The sequence below is a fragment of the Salvia splendens genome, chromosome 20 (assembly GCF_004379255.2).
Source record: "Salvia splendens isolate huo1 chromosome 20, SspV2, whole genome shotgun sequence".
Lineage (NCBI taxonomy): Eukaryota > Viridiplantae > Streptophyta > Magnoliopsida > Lamiales > Lamiaceae > Salvia > Salvia splendens.
Genome location: NC_056051.1, coordinates 21,839,512 through 21,857,261, shown reverse-complemented (window position 1 = coordinate 21,857,261; position 17,750 = coordinate 21,839,512). Strand labels below are relative to the sequence as shown.

The window sequence follows — 17,750 nt, the reverse complement described above, 5'->3', positions numbered from 1 at the left end:
ACACACATATAGGCAAAACAACTTCTCATTCCACAGTTATCGTTGATCCAAAACTACCAATTAATTAAGTAAAAATCATATGAAAAAATCAAAATTCTCTCATAAATTCAGCGGAGAAACAAAGTACAAACTGCATATTTACTCACAAATGATATCAAGGGAGATGACGAAGAATCAAGAGAGAACACACTATACTACTAGCCAGACATTAGACAATTCATCGTTCTAAAACTGCATAACATGTATGCCAGTTCCCAAATTGCTTTTTACATATCTGTCAACACTCATCGAGTTATGAAATGGACATGGAAATGCGGGGAAACCATGAAAACACAAAGTTGGATGAACAATAGCTCTTTCATAATCTTTTTATTGAGAAGAGAAATATTATCTCAAGAATTGCATGATCAGGAAACAGTACAACTTCTATACTTTACAGACTTACAGTAAAAAAATCTATACAGATGTGACACAGACAATAGTTTTGTATGACTATTGCACCTCCACATGATATTACCTGATCACATATTTACAAAGAGATCACTTCTGCAATGCTCCGAAGCAGCATCAAGTTTGTACAGTAGTTCAAGAGTCAAAGGCAAAGCAAAAGCAAGTTTATGTATTATGGAGTATATAAATAGGTTTAATTCTATTTTAATAATAAGGTTTCATCCTTCAGTTCGGTTAGTAAAGTAGTTAATTAATAAATAAAATTCCTTAGCTTATATTACTAATTAAGGAGCAGATTAACATGAAAGATGTAATTAAGTTGTAACATAAAAGACAGTTATTATATATACCGTTAGTTTGAATAAGGTAAGTAAGAAAAGATGTTAAAATTTCCTTATATACATTAGTTAGGGAGTAGTTTGAATAAGGTAAGATTTTGCAGATCATTACTACTTTCCTTAATAGAAACAGCGGAGAAGGGAAGATATAATCTGTTATATATAGACAGATGTGCAGTTCCATCCATCACAAAGCAAAATCATATTCTAAGAGAGAAATCAGAATTACCGAAAGCAAAAGAGAGAAATTTGAGATCGAATTATTATGGCTGTGGTGGTGAGAAAGGTTTGGCAAAGCAACCTGGATGCCGAATTTCGTCTGATCAAAGGGTGTTTGAAGCAATTCAGGTTCGCGTCGATGGACACCGAATTCCCGGGCACCATCTACAAGCCCGAGGGGAGCGTCTCGTCTCTCTCAGCCGCCCATCTTTACGCGTTGATGAAGAGAAACGTGGACGCTTTGAACATCATCCAACTGGGGCTGACCCTCTCCGACGCCCACGGCAACCTCCCCACTCTCGGCACACCCGCCACCTTCTACGTCTGGGAGTTCAACTTCCGCGACTTCGACTCCGACTACGACCGCTACAATCCGGAGTCTATCGCGTTCCTCCGCGATCAGGGCATCAACTTCGCGGAGCACAAGCGCAGGGGTATCAACTCCCGTTTCTTCGCTGCCTACTTCCTCAAATCCGGCCTTGGAATGGGCCGGGCCTGGGTCACTTTCCATGGGCTCTACGACTTCGGGTTCTTGATCAAGATTCTTACGAGGGAGGCCCTGCCCATCCATCTCCAACACTTCATGCTGCTGCTGCGTCGCTTTTTGGGCATTCAGGTCTACGATTTGAAGCCCATCACCCGCTCCTTTGCGCTTCACGGTGGCCTCGACGCCGTGGCTCGGAGTTTGAGCGTCGAGCGGGCTGCTGGGAAGAGCCATCATGCCGGCTCAGACAGTCTCCTCACTATGCAAGTCTTCACTAGGCTTGTCCTCAACTCCAACCACGCTTCCTCCGTTTGTGCTATGCTTCACCGATTCAACTATCTATTATATGGACTCACCTGTTAGATGATAGTAGCTATTCATTTCAATGTTACTTCTTGTGATTGTAAATCACCTTTACTTTACTTTCTAGTACAAATTAATCATAATGGATTTTTGAATTGCTATATATAGTGTCTGTTAGAATTTCTTATCTTCATTTGAACAAGATTACAATTTGCATCATCATATTTGAAACTTGGAAGATTAATGAGAATTAACCTTTAGGCATCATCTTTTAAACACCATGCAAGAGGTCACTTGTGAATATCATAATTAGTACGCAGTAGTTTACTTGCAAGTCTCATTAATTGTGCTAATAATTTTACTTTGATTTTGAATTCATTGTGGTATTTACCGTATTAGTGAATTTTGGAGTATTTATTTGTCTTGGTATTTGAGCAAAAGACGGATGAATTTAGAAGTGGCGCCGTGGCGGTGATGCACGTGGATTTTTCTTAAAAATTTTAAAATACCTGCTTTGAAATATTAATGTAAAGTTATAAGTCATCCGCGACAGAGTCTCTTATCTGTCTCTTAACCGTCTCATCTTTTCACTATTTATGGCCCCACTATACTTTTCACCACGTCTCTTAATTAAGAGACAGCACATGCATCCCTCCATCTCTTAACCATCTCATCCATTAACTATTCATTCAATTTCATTTTTTACTTCTAACAAATTCAATTAATAAAAACACACTTCATTAAATAAAATAAAATTACAACTTAAAAAAATAAAAAAATAAAAAAGCACATTAATAAAATCCTAAAAAAATAAAAATGCATAATTTAAAATCTTCCGCTCACTCTCTCTAGATTCAAAATCTCAAAACACAAAGAAGCAGAAGAAAGAGTTGTCTAATGATTATCATGTGCGTCTACAGGTTGCCAAATTTTGCCCAAATGTGCTCCATTAGATCATCCTAGAGTTAGCGTGGGCGGTAGAATCACGTGGGCTGTAAAACTCAAAAAAATAAATTTACCGTTGAGCGGTAATATTACCGTTTTAATTTTTTAAATTTTTTTTATTAAAATCGAATTAAAAAAAATATTTATTGCGTCAGCATGACGACGCCCACTCGCGGGCCGGCGAGTGGGCTCCACGCCTAGCGCCAGCGCTCGCCACGTGGCGCTGGCGCGTGGCGAGCTGTCTCGCCAACTCTCCCTCCGGGACGAGACGCCCGACGAGACGAGACCGAGACGGAGGGCTGCATTGCCGTCTCGCTGCCGTCTCCTCTCTCGGAGACGAGACGGATAAGAGACGCGTTGCGGATGCTCGCATATAGTTTAAATTTATTTATTTATTTATTTTTTGAAAGAACAAGATTGATTATTGAACATTATCTCATCTAAAACTTAAAAATTTATAAATAATTTTCACAAATTAAATACTCTTATTAACTTTTGATTGGGAGAAGAGACATACATTTTTATATAAGTTTATATTAATTAAAGTTTTGATGGAATTGATGATTTTAGAAAAATGAAAAAAAAAATACGTAAATTTGAATTTGAATAATAAACATAAATTTTAAGCTAGTATATTAATAAAATTAGGCCTTAAAACTTGTTCAAATTATAGAATAAACTTGATTTTGTGGAGATATTTTGTAGTAGAATTTCTCTACAATTATGTAGTTGAATATCTAGATTATGTAATAAAATCTAGACATATAGAATAGAATATAGGAAGAATGCATACAGCAAATTGTAGAATATCTAGATTATGTAATAAAATCTAGACATATAGAATAGAATATAGGAAGAATGCATACATCATATATATATATATATATATATATAGGGTTTTGATCTATGCAAAACTGGATTTAAATACAGAAACGCAGAACAATATCATAATTAGGGCACTTTTAGGTCATAATTAGGTAATTTGTAGGTCATGCTAACAAAGCATGACCTAAAACGATCTTAGTATGACATTAAATCCAAATATTATAATATGACCTAAAATTGCTTAATTATGACCTTCCGTGTTTTTGGTTAATTATTGACCATTAGATCATCTAATCCTAGGGCTGAGATTTGGTCTGCATTTCTGGATTTAAACACATACTTATTTTGATCATCTCCCTATATATATATATATATATAGGGTTTTGATCCATGCAAAATCATTTTTAATACAAAAATGCAGAACCAAGCATACAAAAGTCATTTTTAGGTCATTGTAAGCTTATTTTTACGTCATTATAGTAAGGATGACATGAAATGATCTTAACATGACCTCAAACCCAAAGTTTATAATATGACCTAAAACTGCTTTACAATGACCCTCCGTGTTTTTGTTTAATTATTGACCATTGGATTGTCAAATCTCATGGTCAGGATTTGGTCTGGATTTTGTATTGAGATCAAGTTTTGTATTGATCATTTTCATATATATATATATATATATATATATATTTGGGGATTCAGTTTACAATGTGAAGCCCATCGCATTTGCTCTTGAACGACAGACTCGGCGTGGTGGCTTATAGTTTCTGTGTCAAGCGCCGCTGTGATAGTCTGCTCAACATGCAACTCTTCACCCGTCTTGTCCTCAACAGAGCACCTGCATCGCTGTCTCGATGAGGGCTCGGTCTCTTTCCGGCGAGACGAGACCGCATCGAGACAGCGATGTGGGTGCTCCGTCGCGTCTCGTAGCCCGGGGGGAGGGGTGGTTGGCGGGCTGTCTCGCCACGCGCGTCGGCCACGTGGCAAGCAGCGGTTGGGGCGTGACGCCCACTCGCCGGCTGTGCGAGTGGGCGTCGGCTATTTTTAATTATTACTTTTTAAAAAAATCTGTAAAATAAAAAAATATTAAAATTAAAATGAAAATTGACCGTTTTTTTCGCCCTTTTTTTACCGTATTTTTTGCAGCTTTTTTCCCACATTCATCTATACGTTACCCAATTCCCCCACCATTTTTTCCACACACAAACACTATCATATCATCTCTCTTTCCTCTCTGGAAAAATGTCAGGTGACGGAAACTCCGGCGGCGACTACGACTTGAACGCGTTTGTCGACCGGGGGGCATGTACAATGTTTTGGGTGCTTCCGGTTCCGATTCGTCGCCGGGCACCCAAGGCTCGTCGACGCTGGCGTACCAAACACCATCTTTTCCAGTTGGTGCATAATATCGTCCCTCCGGTTCGAGGAGCATGCAAACGCAAGGATTATCCCAAATTAGGGAGGATATTCCGGAGGAACACACTCCGGAGGCGGTGGAGGACCGTGAGGACGGCGGTCGTCATCCATACACACAAGCGGAGACGATGGCTCTGTTCGACGCTTGGATCAGCACGTCGAACGATCCCATCCTCGGGAATCAACAAACCCACAAGTGTTTTTGGGATAAGGTCACTGACGTATACAGCGCAAAAAAGCCGGGGGGCTTCAGCCGCAACCTGAAGATGCTTCGTGCTCATTTTGAGTGAGCCGACAGAGATGTCAAAATATTTTGTAGGATCTACAAGAGGGAAGCGGAGCAATACCAAAGCGGAGCCAGTGGATCTGACATTCTGAGAACGGCTTTGCGAGTCTTTAAATCCGACACCGGCAAAAATTTCAAATTTCCCGATGTTTGGGAGGCGGTCAAACATCTTGATAGGTGGGCTGGCGGTGTCGATTCCAGCACGGGCTCGAGCTCGAAACGCACGAAGCATACGGCGGGTGGCCAATACTCGTCTAGTGATGGCGGGGAAGGCAACGCCTCACAAGAGGTTGAGTTCCCGACATCTGATGCAGGGGGCTCCTCCGGTACACGACGTCGGCCACAAGGGAACAAGGCGGTGAAGGCGGCTAGAAGGAGGGGGAGGGGCCGAGGCGAAACAAGTCAGGCGGGCTCCCAAGGGCCGTCGTCCTCCCTAATGTCCATGTACTTCACCGCCACTATGACTGACACTTCCCGCATGACGCCTACCCAATATCAAGTCCATCATGCGGGCATTGAGTATCTGGCAAGTCAACTTGGTATTCCACCTCCATCTAGCTTGGGTGCACCGCCACCGCCTTCGGGGTATGATTCGCCCGCGGAGTAGTTTTTACAATTTAAGTGTGCAAATTTTAATTTCTAGTATTTTAAATTATGTCTTTTTTATTTTTTTTAAGATTTTAATTATGTGTTTTTTTAGGATTTTAAATTTTAATTTTCTTTTATTTAATAAAGTGTGTTTTTATTAATTGAATTTGTTTGAAATAAAATAAAAAATGAAATTGAATGAATAGTTAAGGGATCAGATGGTTAGGAGATTGAGGGGTGCATGTGATGTCTCTTAGTTAAGAGATGGGGTAAAAAATGCAATGGGCCCATACATAGTGAAGGGATGAGACGGTATTGAGATAGAGACGCCTCACCAGTTGATTACATTCATTGAAATTGTAAATCACCTTACCTTTTTAATATTGATCGCGGGTTATCCATTTTCTCAACTCATTATAGTGTGTCTTAATTTTTTCTGCAACTCATTATTGTGAATTTTAAATATAATTTTAGATATATATTGTAATTACTTCATATCGTGATAAAATAAAATAAAATAAAATAAAAAGTAAACATAATTGAACTACAAATCACGTGAAGATAGTCCAAACTGATATTTAAGAATATTTTTCGAACGGATTGACATGTACTATCAATATGATTTATCATCATTTATTTGATTCAATTTAACAAAATTTGTGATGTATCAAATAATATTAATATCAATTATTTTCCCTAATTGAATAGTATTAACTTTTGTTTTGGAGAATAGAACAACATTTTTATATAAGCTTATATTTAGTAAAATTCCAGTTAGAATTTTTTAGAAAAATGCAAAGAGTGAAATACTATATAAATTTGAATAATAAAAATAAATTTTTATATTTAGAATATTTATAAATTTAGGCCTCAAAATTTGTTGAAATAATAAAATAAACTTGACTTTTATGGAGATAGTTCGTAGTAGAATTCTCTTCAACACTCGACTAATTTCACTGAACAGTCAATTTGTATATGCACAACGACAGGAGACATACATAATTTAAATGATCACGAGAAAATTCCCCAAAATAGTTAAGGGCAAGATTCTTTTGTATATAACCAAATTTGATTTGGCAAAAGAGAAGACAAAAATGTTAATTTGGAAGTTGAGCAAAAGTGTGTAAATTAGAAGCACAAACTCCAACCATCATCAGCTCATAAATTGTATATGCATCATCCAGGTTACCAGACATACTATATGATTGAACTAGAGCATTCATTATATGTATAAAGATTAGGCTTCATCTCTCTATTGATGATGATACTATAACAAATCAAAACAAATCAAATCGGGATCAAGTCCAACAACATTTATTTCTAGAAGCAGTACTCCTTCCGTTTCTTCATAGTTGAGTCAGTTTTTTATTTCGGGAAGTTTCTTCATAGTTGAGTCATTTCCATATATAGTAATTATTTTCTCTTTCTTAATTTACTTTCTCTTACTTTTTTTCTCTCTACTTTATTCAGTTTCTACTTTATTCTCTCCACCTTTTTCTCTCTCTTACTTATTTTATCTATTTATTCAACACACTCAACATCCCTTTCTTAAACTCTGTGCCGAAAAGTTTCGCCTCAACTATGGTGAAACGGAGGGAGTACATTGCAAAGACCGTGAGGCACAATGATCATAAGCTACAATGATCCACCCACTGTGAGCTATTCGATGGAACATGATCGCAGGCCTTGGTTGAATACGATCTGCATTATATTATTTTGCTTTTAAACTATGCTCTAATTACCAATCAAATATAATATGATTCTATCTAATAGTTATAATACATAAAATTCATGTAGATTTTATAGCAAAATAGGAGTATAAATTATTCATACTTTCAAATTATAATTTTATTTATAAAAAGAATTTTCTCTCTCTTTGTATAAGTGATGGACCATTCAATATATTATTAGTAATATTTTGTTAAAAGGTATTGTTACTTAAAATTACAAATTTGAGTGTAAATTTGATATTTTTCACAAATTTTAAAGTTGGTTGTAAAAATAAAAAATTTAGGTTTTATAGCAAATTAAATTTTTCATACAAATATTTTTTTAACTTAAAAAAAATTCACTACAAAGGATAAGTTCAGAATTTATAGATTACATTTGAAGTTAATTACTTATCAAATTAAGCTAAAGTTAATGATATTATTATGGATCAATAGTCTTATTTAAATTTTATTTATTATCATTTCTCACACAATTTTTTTATTTTAGATTATGTGAAATGTGTCTAATCAAATATTTTATGTGTTTTATTATGATATTTCATATTCAAGTGATCATAATTTTCATTTAATTAATATTATTTGTCAAATAATATTAAGTATGTACAGCATATAATTTAAACATGAGATTTAATATTTCCCAAATTTAGTCACAAAAATCATCAACTTATCCCTAATAGTGAACTTTCCAGCTGTTTTCGTGTGATATTCAACTATAAATCAATTTTTTGCGACCAGTTTTATAGTTATAGAAAATATCAAATTTCGACCAAAATCTAATATTAACAACAATATTTGCTACTAAAAAATTGACATTTTGACCAAAGTATTTTTTGTATAAGTTTGCGAACCCCACATTCATATCTGCAAATCGTAACGTTACTCATACCGACAGACTTACCCCTTTAACGGCTAGTTTTCCCTCTCCCATTCCTATATATATACACACCGCCGCAACACCACTTTCACATCCACCACAACTCAGCTGCTTTAAGAGTTTTCCCCAATCGAAATGGCCGGAATTTCAACAGCTCAAATCTCTTCAGTTTTGCTACTCATTTTCGTGTCATTGAGCTTCTCAGAAGCTAGAGACCACCTCGTCGGCGGCAAATCCGGCGCTTGGAAGGTCCCTGCCTCCGACGCGGAGTCTCTCAACCACTGGGCCGAGAAATCGCGTTTCAACATCGGAGATTCTCTAGGTAACGAGTTAGCGCAATTGAGTTCCAAATTAGTTATCTCATATCTGTAGATCTAATACCTCCTCTAATTAGTAGATCTGGTTGTTAATTCAATTCTTCGGGTAATTAATTTTGCAGTTTGGGAATACGACGGATCGAAGGACTCGGTTCTGCAAGTGACGAAGAGAGATTACGTGACCTGCAACACGTCGAAGCCGATCGAGACCTACACCGGCGGCAGCACCAAGGTGAAGCTCCCGCATTCCGGTCCGTATTATTTCATCAGCGGCGCCAACGGCAACTGCGAGAAGGGGCAGAAGGTGATCGTTGTGGTCATATCGGAGAGGCGTGGCAATTTGAAAATTTCTCCGGCGCCTTCACCAACGGAGAGTGAGGGTCCGGCGGTAGCGCCTGCTCCTGCCAGCGGCGCCGGGAGCTTGAGTGGTGGATTTTTGGCGGTGGTGCTGGGAGCGATGTTGGTTGCGGTGTGAAGAAATTTGGGGTTTTGCTAATGGTGAAGGAAGTAGGAACGGTTTATTTGTTTGATTCTTTTGCGATGGAGTTTATTTTTTTTATGTTTTTTTCGGATTTAATTATTTTGGTGTAATTGAGATTACAATTCGAAATACATTCGATAAGTTTATGTGTTCAATTGAACCTTGTTGTTCTTGTTTTCTTAAGTAATTAGTGTTTTCAATTTTTAAATGAGGGCCCAATCAATGAGAGAAAAACACACAAATTATCACACGTGAAAATTTCAAGCAAGAACATTCGCAATTCAATGAAAAAGGAATGACAAACTTAACTTTTCCCGCGATGAAAACATCCTATTGTTATTTGGAGTTGTAGAATTTCATCAGCGATGAATTCTAATGTTTCGGATAGCTAATGAATTCTTATATTTCTGGCACACTCCTCTGAAAGAAAATACGAGGTTCAAACTTTCTGAATCAGCACCACCGTTTAGTGTTGCCAATAAGAGGCAACTGTTTTTACGACGTTAATTGCAATTATAAGGCGCTAATAACTCATTATAAAACAACAAACTCAAAGAAGCACAAACATCGTATATATTCCACCCTTACATCAAAATACAATCTTTCACAGCTCAAAGTCGCACATTTCTTAAACCAGAGCTTGATTGGGTTCGAAAAGGTGAAAGAAGATTCCAACACGTTCTAGTCAAACAATGAACCTTGGAACTAGTGGAGGACTGACTGCAACTAAATACTTTACTTACAATCGCAAGCAAACAGCTATAAAACAACTAAATGGACCTTGAACTGGTGGAGGACGGCAACCTCATCAGACAGGCTGGTACGATGGGTATTCATTCCAAACGGGGGCTGTACACATTTGCTGAGGTCGTCCGCCATCTGCAATCAGTTGAATACGTCTGACCTTCCTTGGATTTGAATTGAAAATGCTGGCCCACATGATCAATGGAACCTGCAAAGGAAGAGAAAAGGAGAGAGTGTCAAAGTTCGAGAAACACTGTACTTCATAGCATGGACGAAGAATTGCACTAATTTTCTTTTGGAATAATAAAAGCATTGGCATCATAGTTTAGCAAATCATGTCGCAGGGTCACAGGTAGCCTTCATAAAGTGTAGATTCCAAGCACAATAATAAATATCACAGAAGTTGAGATATCATGCCACCTTCCCTCTATTTCCAATAGATATAAATAAAACATTACTATCAGTCGAGTATTTCTCACAAAGCACCATGCATATTCATGACAAAAAACCACTGCATATATTACTATTAACATCGTAAAAACAGTTACCTCTTAGCAGAGTGTAACATAGAGCCTAGCATCTAATGAGGGCATAAACAGAGGCTAAGGAGGAAAAAAATAATGGCCGTCCAAAGGCCCAGAGAGCTGGAGGCTTGGCGGTAAATATTTAACAATGACTAAAACCATAGTATAGGAATAAAGACAAAAAAGTGCCAATTGTATTAACTAAGATTCTAGTCGCACTAGAGCCTACCACCTAATCAGGACCTACGCTGAGGCTAAGCTGGAAAAAAGCGGACCAGCCAAGACTCATCAGCTAGGAGCTAGGCGGGAAGCAATGACTACAACCATATTGTAAATATAAACAAAACAGAATGTGCCAATGCATCTAAGATTCTCACAGAACCGAAAGTATTTCCTATACTGAAGTAAGCTTAAAATAAAATTGTCCACTACAGAAAATAATACTATAACTATGGACGGAAACTTGGCATAGACATGGCCAGATTATCCCTGATGGTATAATTTGTTTCTTTTACTATTTGATTCTACTTCCGTATCTTGGCATGGTGCATCACATCTAAATGATATATAGCGCAACTAGTAGCATTTTTGTTAAGAGTAACTAAAGCCATTTTACCCATTCATGTCATCTAGGATAAATTTAATTCAAATTACTACTAAATAAAAACAATAATGGATTTGATTGAGGGGGGTAATGGCAAGGTGTCAAGGAGTTAATATGATTAATGAGAGGGAGTTAATGAAAATGGACTAATAATTACTATATTGTGATCCCTGAGCGCCCCGCACCCAAGCGCTATTTTAACAACGCTTTAATAGTTTCATTACTCTTTTGAGACACCTATATATAGGTCCCTTGAAGTTTGAGAGGAATGTTCACTCATTTGTTTAGTTTAATTGTTAGATAATTGTTTAGCATTATCTATGTTAGTTCATACCATTACGTTTCCATCTATTTTCTGGTTGTGCCAGCCTTCCTCGCCCTTTTCTCTAACGTGGTATGGCTACTTTAGTAGTAAAAAAACAAAGAACTGTCTAAGTAGCTATTCAGTGACTCCTATAATTCACAAAGGGCAAATTTCCCACCATCAATTCACTAAGCTCTGTCCAGATTATGGTCGGACTAAAAACAAAAACGACCTTACTATAGGAAGATGTCATGTGGTCCTATTTTTACTTGCCTACATTTATATGATTAAACAAAAACAACCTTACTATCTTGACTACTGTGACAGTATTGAGACTTTTGTCTCTCTGACCATGATTTTCTGGACAGAGCATTTGAATCAGTTAAACAACAACAACAAAAAGGTCAACCAGACATTTAAGTGCAACACGGAATAAAAAATTTAAAGTTGAAACACAAAATCTACCATAGGATCAGTCCAGAAGTACGGCATCATCATATGAATCCACAGGTTGTAATGGTCCCTTAACACCATTTTTATTATCACCAAGAAGCTCATGTGCTGCTTTCTCCAGAAATCCCTGAGAAACAGAAGGAATAGATTGCTTCTCGGATGACTGATATTTTCTCTTCTTCTGCAGATTTCTGTTCACATACTTGAATCCATTGCCCTCCCCACGACTAATTCCCCGCATGTTTTGCTTCTGTTCTGCAAACTAGGTAGTTAACAACCAAATGAAAGGTTAAGGTTTGCTACACTATAAATTAGAAAAACATACCAGAGGAAAGATCAGGAAGTGAATGCTCAATAAATCGTGCTGCTGCGGGGGTGTTAATGGTTGTCGAGGGTCGCAATGGAGCTACAAACACAAGTAGTAACATTTTAGGAACTGATGGTAATGAAACCACTGATCATAGTTGGTACAAGATATTATCATGCTAATAAATATTTCGTGTGCCGATGTTTAGTGTAAAAGGTCCTCAATGCCAAGAGCCTCGCAAATTGATTACTGTGCAGCAGACCACATTCACACTGTTTTATTCATCCCATCAAGATTAGCACAGATTATGGGCAACTTCCAAGGTAAAACTGATGACAGAAAAAATAACGATGATGGAGTAGAGCTACTAAAATGCAAGCAACTGAAACTTGCTCCAAGGTATTGTTAGGACCCCTAAAAAATCTCAACAGAAAGTCCATTAAACAGCAAAAATTAATGTTTTGGCAAAAGGTTTTCTTACTTTGGATTTGGCAAGCAATCATGAAATGAACTCTAAATTCAACTGTATCTTATACTTGTTCTTTGGGGGTGAAAGGCGGGCTAAACATACCTTTGCTCAAGTCAATGCAGCGCTGCAGTTTCGCTTGGTACAAGCTCAGTCTCCCCTGAAACCATAAAACAAAACCACATAAATTAAAATGTGTAAATAATAAATACCATATTCAAGATTTCAAATAATAAACAATTTCATTGGGGATACAAAGCAGCTGGATCATTAAGTAAGAAAACATTACCGGAAGGTTGAGAAACACAGATAAAGTTGGTAGAAACACTCACAAACTCTTTTTTCACAGGATGATCATCTGGATCAACACCTTTGCATCTTAGCCTCACTGCAACCACAATGAACAGAGAAATCACACACACACACACACAAAAACTGCAATTCAAGCAATTTCAAAAATTCACCATGACGAACATACCAAATAAAAGGCTAAGCATCTTTTCTAATTGATGCGACGCAAATTATCATCACAGAAACGCATAAGAAGCACAAAAAGTGACCCTTTCAAGATTGACGAGGTTCTAATGAACAAAATTAGAAAGTAAAAAAAAACCTTCACGTCTTCTCTAATTGACACATGCAGCAATAAGAGCATCTCCAATAAGCCTGGACTTCACATAGCCCTCACATAGCCTTCACACTGCCACATCATCAGCACTACAATTCTCCTGCCGCATCAGCTTGCCACATCAACTGGACATCAAATAGCCCTCACATAGCCTTCACACTACATATCCACATCACTAATAACAATTATATAATTTAATTTACAATCGTATCAACATACGGAATTTAATTTACGAGACAAATACATTTAAATTGAATAATACTATTAAAATTTCAAAAAGTACAATAATTTAAAAAAATACATTTAAAAAAATTACATAAATTTACATAAAAAATAACGCCTTGCAATCCTCCGCGCCCACAACTCTTCAACTAAATCCTTTTTGAGTCGAATATGAGCATCCGTCTGACGCATGTCGGCATGTGCTTGGAGGAGGGCTTCTTCATCGTGAGGTACCCCACCTCGTACGTTGGCGGTGGCCCAATCAGTCAGTTGTACACCTTCATCTTCGACAATCATGTTGTGCATGATAATACAGGCGTACAGTATATCAGCAATGCAGTCGACATTCCACAAACGCGTTGGTCCCTTAACTGCAGCCCATCGAGCCTGAAGCACACCAAATGCGCGCTCCACGTCCTTTCACGCCAACTCCTGCCGCATCGCAAAGTAGGCCTTCTTCGCATCTGATGCGCACCGGATCGTCTTCACAAAGATGGGCCACCTAGGGTATATCCCATCCGCCAAGTAGTAGCCCATATCATGCTGGTTGCCGTTTGCGACAAAACTGATGGCCGGACCGACGCCCTGGCACTGCTCGTTGAAAAGGGGCGACGAGTTGAGGACGTTTAGGTCGTTTTTCGAACCGGCTATCCCAAAATACACATGCCAAATCCACAACCGGTAATCAGCTACGGCCTCGAGGATCATCGTGGGGTGGGATTTTTTCCCTTGTAGCCGGTCGTGTAAAACCCCTTCCAGGCAGCGGGACAGTTCTTCCACTCCCAATGTATACAATCTATGCTGCCTAACATTCCCGGGAACCAATGCTGATCCCCGTGCATCCGCAGCAGATTCCGGCAATCTTCGGGGGTAGGCTTTCGGAGATACTGATCACCGAATACTTCGATCACGCCCTGACAGAAATACTTCATACATTCGATGGCAGTCTTCTCACCGATGTGGAGGTATTCGTCCCACATGTCTGCCGCGGTGCCGTAGGCCAACTGCCTGATTGCCGCAGTGCACTTTTGAATAGGGGTGTGGCCGGGTCTGTCAGCCGCATCGTGCCTGAAGCGGAAATACAGATATCGTTGCTCCAAAGCGTTAACAATACGCATAAACAAGTCCCGCCTCATCCTAAAACGACGCCTGAAATGGTTGGCGTTAAAACGCGGCTCCTCTGCGAAGTAATCTGTGAACAGGCGCTGATGTGCAGCTTCATGATCACGATCAACCACTTGTCGACGGTGGACAACTGGTCGTGGGCGAGGTGCCGCCGGCTGCATATAACTCTGCATCCATCGATCAACCTCACGGCTCGTATAAGCATCTAGTTCTTCGTTCAGCATACGCTCGTACTCATCCGCATCCCCACCACTACCACCGGCATTACTCATTTCTTAAATTGATTTTGTACAGAAAGTAAGGTAGAGAGAGAGTACTCGTTAAAACAAGTGGTGCGAATGAAAATGACGTTCAAAGCGCGTATATATAGTGTTTTCAAAAGAAAAAAAAAATAAAATCTGACGCCGGTTTGACGCCCGGGACCCACAATGGCGCCATGAGGATCGGTGTCGGAACCGGCGTCATCGCGCGAATCGGCATGGCCACGCCGATTTTGACGCCGATTTCGCCGACGCCGGTTCCAATGGTTCGGCGTCAGAACCGGCGTTGGCGAAAAATCGGCGTCGCGATTTTGACGCCGGCATTGGAGATGCTCTAACACTCGCACAACCAACAACGGAATCTCATCGAAACAGAGCTCTCGCTTTGAAAAACTTACGAGAGGGTTTAAGCAATTTCAAGGTCAACAGAAAAAATTAAGTATTAATACTGGGCAATAATAAATACTACTCCTACTTAACTGATGCATGCAACAAAAACTCAAAAAATAAAACGAAACACACTCACAAACATGAAAAAGCAGAGAGAAATTGGCATACAAGCAAAGAGAATGGTTGTTGTTTTGGCAATCAATAAGAGGGATTGGGCCCTATCGAGAGGCTCCATGGTTGAAAGGGTTTCTGTGTCACAGTAAGATAACAGCACCTCCAAATTGGCCTGCACTTCATCGATGTTGCTACGAGTTCTATTCACTGCCTCCATTACTGATTCCGGTATCACTTTACTAACGCTGCCGTTTTCCATTTTTCTATAATTTAGCTGAATTTAGCTTTCTCACCTTCGTCTGTGTAGAACTGAAGAAGGGTTCAAAACTTCAAATTATGCAGAATGAGATTTTGGGGTTTAAGACTTTTGGGCTTTTAGTTTTACCCCAAAAGTTCAGGTAATTGCTAATTGAGCCCCCAAGTCCTCGCTTCAATTCCGTATTGTTGTAGCAATTTTTTTTGTTGGATATTGAAATTTTATAAAAAGATTAAATAAAAATATAGTACTCCCTCCGTCCCGTGTTACTTGAACGTTTCCTTTTCGGCACGGAGATTAAGGAATGAGTGATAGACAAAGTCAAATATTACGGCTGTAGGTGATAATTTTTACTAAAAATGGAAAGAGTGCAAATAACTTGGGACGTCCAAAAAGGAAATAAGTGCAAGTAACATGGGACGGAGGGAGTACTATTTTGCTTTGCTCTTTCATTCATCTCTCTTCTTAAGTTGCTGTAAGATATAATGATAAAAAGAGTATTAAATGCAAATGCATATTATTAAAAACGAAATGCAAAAATAGTGCAAATAGTTTCCACTGTGATGGTTTAGATCTTGGAGGTTTGAAACCAAGTCCGAAGACTTACTCCGCTTTAATGGTAAGCAGAGAAATGCTGAAATAGTGACGGATTTGTTAGAATAGACGGTAAGTTGGGATCGAGGCTGAATGTTTACACTTTCACCATCTTCATTACAACCATTACTAACATTCTTATTTGACGACTAAACATCATAAATATAGGAATCAAAAGTTTAGGAAATGTAGGAATTAGTGTGTTAAATAAATATTTTGAATTGTGTAGACAATGAGATTATAATCTCTCCATGGGGAAATCGGGTTTCTAGGTCACTTGGCCATTAAAATAACGAAAATGTACCCAATTTGTTATCTATTCCATATATGGGAAAAAACGCCAATGACAATGGCGTGTCTATAAGTAAAGACGCCAATGGAATTGGATTTTACTATGCCGTAGTATTTTACTCGTATTTTCTTCAAATACAGATATGTAAAAACACGCCAATTTGGTTGGCGTGTTTAATCTGAAAACGCGTTTGGGATTGGCGTGTTGTTATGAAAGAAACGCCAACACGACCGGCGTGTTAATAGAAAGACGCCATCACGGATGGCGTTTTCCAAGTGAAAAACGCCAACACGTTCGCCGTGTTTATGCAGAATGATATACCAGTCGAGGCTCCCCCAAATCGGCGTATTTTACTCACACCACACACTTCGCGATTTTCTCCAAAGCAAAGCCTTCTCGTCGGGAATTCGCCCTCCTCTCCGTGATTTCGCCCTCCATTCATCAGTCGGTGATATTCTTCCCTAAATTTGTATATTTTTTTCGGTTAGTAGGCTTATCTTTTACATTGTTATAGTAATTGTTGGATAGTTAGCTAGGGTTTGTAATGGGTTGTGAATTGAGTTGAAATATTGTGCATGTTGGATTGTTTGAATGATGTTATTGTTGATTGTTATGTTGGATTGGTTGGGTTTAAGTGAATTTTTGTATACATTTGATTATAAACCTTAACCCTAGGGTTGTTATAGCTTAAAAATTGGGCAAATTGATTTGGTTTATGTGGGTTTTGGTTGATGTATATTGTTTGGTTTGACTTGTTAATTTTGTGTATATTGTTAGGTTGAAATTGAAATTGAAATTGAAATTGTTAGGTTGGGCAAATTGAAATTGTTAGGTTGATGTATATTGTTTAGTTTGAATTGTTAATTTTGTATAGGTGAATTGTGTTATGATTTTGAATGTGCAATGTTGTGTAGGTGAATTTGTCTATTGTGAATTATTTGATTTTGGTGTTCCATTTTGTATTATTGGATTAAATTGTATCTAATTATTGAGATGGTTTAGGTTTTGTTATTGTTTAATTTGGATTATGAATGTTTTGTAGGTAAATTATGGCATCATCTTCGACTTCTCGTCACCGACTTGCATGTGGTCCTGCGGATCCTTCTGTATTGTATTTTCAGAGACAACACGTCTCTAATAACATATGGGCAGGAATTCCATTTGAAGACGTCCGCTGCCGACGATATGAAGGAATCATTTGGGATGTTCCC

At 38.3% G+C, this 17,750-nt stretch overlaps 3 protein-coding genes across 3 annotated transcripts; 2 read left to right on the top strand and 1 right to left on the bottom strand.

The window, feature by feature from the left end:
• Window positions 1-1,053: 1,053 nt before the first annotated feature.
• LOC121781666 (probable CCR4-associated factor 1 homolog 11) lies at window positions 1,054-1,854 on the top strand. The gene has a single exon (XM_042179379.1). The coding sequence runs from the start codon at window positions 1,054-1,056 to the stop codon at window positions 1,852-1,854; it is 801 nt and encodes a 266-aa protein (XP_042035313.1).
• Window positions 1,855-8,530: 6,676 nt separating this feature from the next.
• On the top strand, window positions 8,531-9,411 carry LOC121780855 (early nodulin-like protein 1). Its single transcript, XM_042178497.1, has 2 exons — window positions 8,531-8,780; window positions 8,898-9,411. Exons 1-2 carry the CDS (start codon window positions 8,594-8,596, stop codon window positions 9,248-9,250), a joined length of 540 nt encoding a protein of 179 aa, XP_042034431.1. The 5' UTR covers window positions 8,531-8,593; the 3' UTR covers window positions 9,251-9,411.
• A 395-nt stretch (window positions 9,412-9,806) lies between these two features.
• Window positions 9,807-15,748, bottom strand: LOC121780854 (nuclear nucleic acid-binding protein C1D-like). The gene is made up of 6 exons (XM_042178496.1): window positions 15,452-15,748; window positions 12,991-13,046; window positions 12,764-12,818; window positions 12,211-12,291; window positions 11,898-12,140; window positions 9,807-10,208 (listed from the first exon to the last, which is right to left on the bottom strand). Exons 1-5 carry the CDS (start codon window positions 15,654-15,656, stop codon window positions 11,905-11,907), a joined length of 633 nt encoding a protein of 210 aa, XP_042034430.1. The 5' UTR covers window positions 15,657-15,748; the 3' UTR covers window positions 9,807-10,208; window positions 11,898-11,904.
• Between the last annotated feature and the right edge of the window lie 2,002 nt (window positions 15,749-17,750).

What these genes read in the sequence shown, in the direction of transcription:
- LOC121781666 (XM_042179379.1), top strand. Translation starts at nt 1,054, where the DNA reads ATGGCTGTGGTGGTGAGAAAGGTTTGGCAAAGCAACCTGGATGCCGAA.
- LOC121780855 (XM_042178497.1), top strand. Translation starts at nt 8,594, where the DNA reads ATGGCCGGAATTTCAACAGCTCAAATCTCTTCAGTTTTGCTACTCATT. An exon ending in CAACATCGGAGATTCTCTAG is followed by an intron (nt 8,781 to 8,897) that starts GTAACGAGTTAG and finishes TTAATTTTGCAG; the next exon opens with TTTGGGAATACGACGGATCG.
- LOC121780854 (XM_042178496.1), bottom strand. Translation starts at nt 15,656, where the DNA reads ATGGAAAACGGCAGCGTTAGTAAAGTGATACCGGAATCAGTAATGGAG. An exon ending in ATCCTGTGAAAAAAGAGTTT is followed by an intron (nt 12,819 to 12,990) that starts GTGAGTGTTTCT and finishes TTATGGTTTCAG; the next exon opens with GGGAGACTGAGCTTGTACCA. An exon ending in CTGCATTGACTTGAGCAAAG is followed by an intron (nt 12,292 to 12,763) that starts GTATGTTTAGCC and finishes TTGTGTTTGTAG; the next exon opens with CTCCATTGCGACCCTCGACA.